Genomic DNA, 4,634 nt, shown 5'->3' on the forward strand with positions numbered 1-4,634 from the left:
TATATCTAAAAGAGAACACGAAAGTAACATTAATTTTAGAACACCCCTCGTATCTTTAAAATATCCTAGGCAATTCTAGATTGCGAACATAAAACATGTTCCTCCTGTGGGTTGAGTTTATGCCAGACAAACTAACAAGCCATCATGTTTTGTGAGACGCTACAAAATTAACCATGTACGGGGACAGGGTTTAGCTTCGTCAGAAGATATTTTAAAAAATGCTAGCTATTTCAATATAATCATACTTTGTTTCGTATAACATGCATCTAACTTTATATGTATTACATTGCAAATTTCAACAGTTGTTAACATAACTGGACTCCTTTCTGCATTAATCTAACAAGTTGAATGTATATTTATTTATGAATGTATGAATAAATTTCAAAATTCATGTTCAAAAATTAGTGATTTGAAGTTATAAAATTTATATAGGTTGCATTTTGAATCAAGTGATAAAAAGTTTTGAAAGCAAGTCGTTTAGAAAAATCCATAACAAACTCTCACGAGAGATTTATTCTCCTGATCACGTGACTGGTGCAAGGAGCTTGAGATAGTAATAATAATAAAATGTGAACATCATTACAAGATTTTGTAAATTCCGGTTAAAGAATGCTTGAAAGTCCAGAAGCGGGATCTTATTCATTAGATGAGTTTTATTAATGATAATATCTTGCAATTAAAATATGAAATTTACTATACTTTACTCCACTTCATACATCTTTAGTTATTGACTAATATTTTATTCATTTTCATATTGCATTTAATACGAAACAAATAATATAAATTATGTAGTGAATGATAATTGATGTTTTCTCTATTTTTTCCGCTTATACAAGACTATCACATTAGCTGTACGGAAGTATTGGAAGAAAACAAACAAGCAAAAAGTGGAGTTTATATAATTACTCCAAACTTTGCTAAGAGCTCGGTAGATGCGTTCTGTGATATGACAACAGATGGAGGTGGCTGGACGGTATGTTAATTGACCTTCAATAAAAGACTTACTTTAATGTCGAATAGCTATAGTTAAACGAATACGATAAGGTGTTTAAGGTGTTTCATTCACTTTTTGCTTATTATTAGACTCTTCTTTAAACACCTTTATTATGAGCAACAATATTTGCGACACCTATTAATGTAATCAAAGGACTTTGAAGTTTTTTATAATTGATTATGTTCTCAATACTGAAGGTATTTCAAAACCGGTTTGATGGTTCTGTTGATTTTGTAAGAAATCTTATAGACTATGAGAATGGCTTTGGCAACTTGGAAGGTGAATTTTGGCTCGGTAAGCAAAATTGATCACATAAATAATGTAAATAATAAAAAAATGAAATATAAATAATTCTTGTTACCTTTATTTAATATATTTTACTTTAAAACGTTTATAGAGCATCATCGTTATGATTTTTTTTATTTCAATCCAGTACAAAACTTTTATTATCAGGATAATTCACTTATCTACATTTTCTTCTGTTTCCTGAAATTATATAACTGTAAATCATGAACTATCACAGTTTTAACAAACTAGTTCTGTATTATAGGACTAAACATTATCAGCTTAGATTGTCGAGAACTGGTGTAATAATTAGGCTATGAAGTAAATCATACAACCCGATTGGAAAACGACCGCGACACGAAGTATACTAAACTTTATCTTGACAAACTATAACATTTCTAGTTTTGCAGGAAAAAAGTAATAAAGCGTAACTGTCGAAATACGGTATGTGTTTGTATAACGTTATTTTATAAAATTATCAATCGAACAGTACTACAATGTTTTCATGAAAATGTACCATGTTACCAAACACACTGACGCAACGTTTCAAATCACTGGCAATACTAACGCATATATTGAAAGCGTGAAACATACTACCAGAAACAAAATTACTGTCATAGATATAGGGATAAAAAGGGGTCCTGAAAGCAGAAGTACAATATTTCCCATTATAAATAAAGCAGCACCTTTTTCTTCAGAATAAAAACGGTAAAGTAATTGAACAGCAAAACAACAACAACGTCGTAACGTATAACTCGTCAAGGATCACATTTGAAAATACGTCCGCGGTCAACTCACTTCTCCCAAGCTGTGTAGTTTAGTTTGAAATTAGAGTAGATAATGAATCATATATAATTGGTAGTTGGACTTACCTGCATTTAAAATTTTGAAATTACAGATTTAGACGAGACAGCAAATGTTCATCTTCTCTCAATCAGCGGTGTCCCATTTTTGATATTCGACCAAGACACATTCGAGAATTGTTCTGGGATCTATGGAGGTGGCTGGTGGTATAAGGATAAAGCATGTGGGGACATCAACTTGAACGGTAAATACGGACCCGGGGGAGGATTCTACCACAGAGGTTTAAAGGGCAACAAAATTATTAAAATCTTCGAAAATGATGATAAGAGGTTTTCCGCTAAAATATTGCAATAAAGTTTCTGAATTCCGATGAAATAATGTATCATTGCACATTATATGAAGCTTAAGACATCTAATTCAGATAAATAGTATGTTCATTGACTTTATTTTCAGAATCAAATGTTGAAATTATTTATTGAATTCGATGAAATTACATAGTTATTATTAACTATGTTTCCTTTTACAAAATATTTCAATTATTTTGTGAATTCTGAAGGGACTCCGCTGAGGTTTTTTGACATGAATGGGACTGAAAATATTTTTTCCAGATAAATGTGCCATTTAATGTAGGTTTAGATCACTAATTTTTGTGCAAAATTTCAGATCATTCGCGTACTTGTTTTTTTCCAAAATAATTATTCAAATTGTAAACGAATGACCCAAAATGAAAGGCGTTTAAACGCTTTTCACTCAAATCGGGCTAAAATAAGCATTAACATACGATTTTCAAATTATAGTTCTTCACGATCTTTGCATATATTTTTGTTTTAAGTGCCCCAGCTTATTTATGTAAGAAATTCAAATATTATGTTTTTAAGACTCTTCAGCCTCAGTGGAGTCCCTTGAAGAAATTGTGTGCAATGAAAGACTAAAAGATTCAGATATAGTGTATGTTTGAATGAAAGGCTCTGAAACTGTGCATCGTCTATCATTTTAATGATATAAAGTGAGCATTTCTTAGTCTCAATCCAACTCGCGTGTTCTTTAAAAAACGTATCATGTACGTATGTTTTACTGTTTATGCTTTGACCGGATTCTGTATTATTTTGTTCTACAAATATTGTTGATTAATAATCCCGTATTTACGACGTATTTCTCAACTTTCACCTTATTTAGAAATTTTGTAAAAGATAGAAATATTACTGCTAAATTACTTTAAACACACCAATTAAATAAAACGGGAAAGTATAAACATATTGAATGAACTGAAATATAACTTGTGTGAAACAATCGTTATAGAAGATGATTAACATATAACGATATCATATATGTCATGTAAATAGAATTTTAGGAATGCAGTATATTCCTAGATATTGGTAATACATGCCCAAGTCTGGCATAATTTATAGAACTTTTAAAATTCGGTTGTTATATGTAATAATATAGACTATCAATTTTCTGTATTTAAGCTTTTAAGCAAGGCAATGTTATCTTTATAAGCATTGTACTATATTATATGCAAATAATTGTATACTTGTAATGCCGATGAAGCGACATGTTAAAGTTAATTTTGCTGAATAAACTTCTGTTCTGTTCTGATTTTATTAACTTTGTGCAATTTGTAATTTTTTATGACTTCAAGTGAAATAAGTTATTGAGATGATATTTAAAGGTTCAGTTTTTAATAGCTGTGTGAAAGAACAAAAGGTTGCAATACTTTTTCAGTTCAAACGAAATAACGTTGTAATTTTAATGATTTTTTTCTATTAATATGTGTATGTGCGCAATGTTGCAATTATTATTGGAATACAGATGAAATTACTTGATATTATTGATTATGTTTTTAATTAATATATGTAATATCTAACCATTGCAATTATTATAGGAATTCAGATGAAAATACTTTATTCATTTGTCTATTTCTATAAAATGTGTGTCAGATATTCCTTTTTCAAGATTTTCAGGACTTCAGTTGAAATTAAGTCGTAAAAAATAACTCTATTTTCAATGAATATGTGAATAAAATAAATGTTACAATAATTGTATGAATTCAGATATAAACGAGAATATTAATGATTATTTTCTATAGCAATATGTCAGCACTTAATGTTGCAATATTTTTTTGGAATTCAGATGTCGTTATATAGACTGTTTTCTATAAATGTGTGTCAGAACTAACTATTGTAATTATTTTAGGAATTCAGATGAATTTATTTCGTAATTTATAACACGTTTTTACTAAAATATGACATTTTTTTCTAAAGATTTGTATGAGAACTAAATGTTGCAATCATTTTTTGGGAATTCAGATGAAATCATGTGTTACTCTGTTTTCTAGAAATGTGTGAAAGAAATAAATGTTGCAATTGTTTTATGAATGCTGATGTAATAATCTGATACATGAATTATGTTGTAATTTATGACTCTCTTTCCTGTCCATGTGCACGTATGAACTCAATGTTACAATTTTTTAAATGATTCAGATGAAGATGAAGAATGACTTAGTTTGCTATAAATAAGTTCAAGAACGTAATGTTGCAATTATTTTAGG

At 29.2% G+C, this 4,634-nt stretch overlaps 1 protein-coding gene across 1 annotated transcript; it reads left to right on the forward strand.

Annotated features, from left to right (window-relative positions):
* The first annotated feature begins 946 nt into the window (after positions 1 to 946).
* On the forward strand, positions 947 to 3,041 carry LOC132758136 (veficolin-1-like). Its single transcript, XM_060749650.1, has 4 exons — positions 947 to 973; positions 1,192 to 1,288; positions 2,178 to 2,327; positions 2,962 to 3,041. The coding sequence occupies exons 1-4, from the start codon at positions 947 to 949 to the stop codon at positions 3,039 to 3,041; spliced, it is 354 nt and encodes a 117-aa protein (XP_060605633.1).
* The last annotated feature ends 1,593 nt before the right edge of the window (positions 3,042 to 4,634 follow it).

The sequence above is a fragment of the Ruditapes philippinarum genome, unplaced genomic scaffold (assembly GCF_026571515.1).
Source record: "Ruditapes philippinarum isolate M1 unplaced genomic scaffold, ASM2657151v2 ctg680_1_1_1_1, whole genome shotgun sequence".
Lineage (NCBI taxonomy): Eukaryota > Metazoa > Mollusca > Bivalvia > Venerida > Veneridae > Ruditapes > Ruditapes philippinarum.

Bases quoted from the DNA above. Each gene is read 5' to 3' on its own strand.
- LOC132758136 (XM_060749650.1), top strand. From the start codon at position 947: ATGACAACAGATGGAGGTGGCTGGACG. The intron at 974-1,191 runs GTATGTTAATTG...TCAATACTGAAG, and splicing joins CAGATGGAGGTGGCTGGACG to GTATTTCAAAACCGGTTTGA. The intron at 2,328-2,961 runs GTAAATACGGAC...TATGTTTTTAAG, and splicing joins TGGGGACATCAACTTGAACG to ACTCTTCAGCCTCAGTGGAG.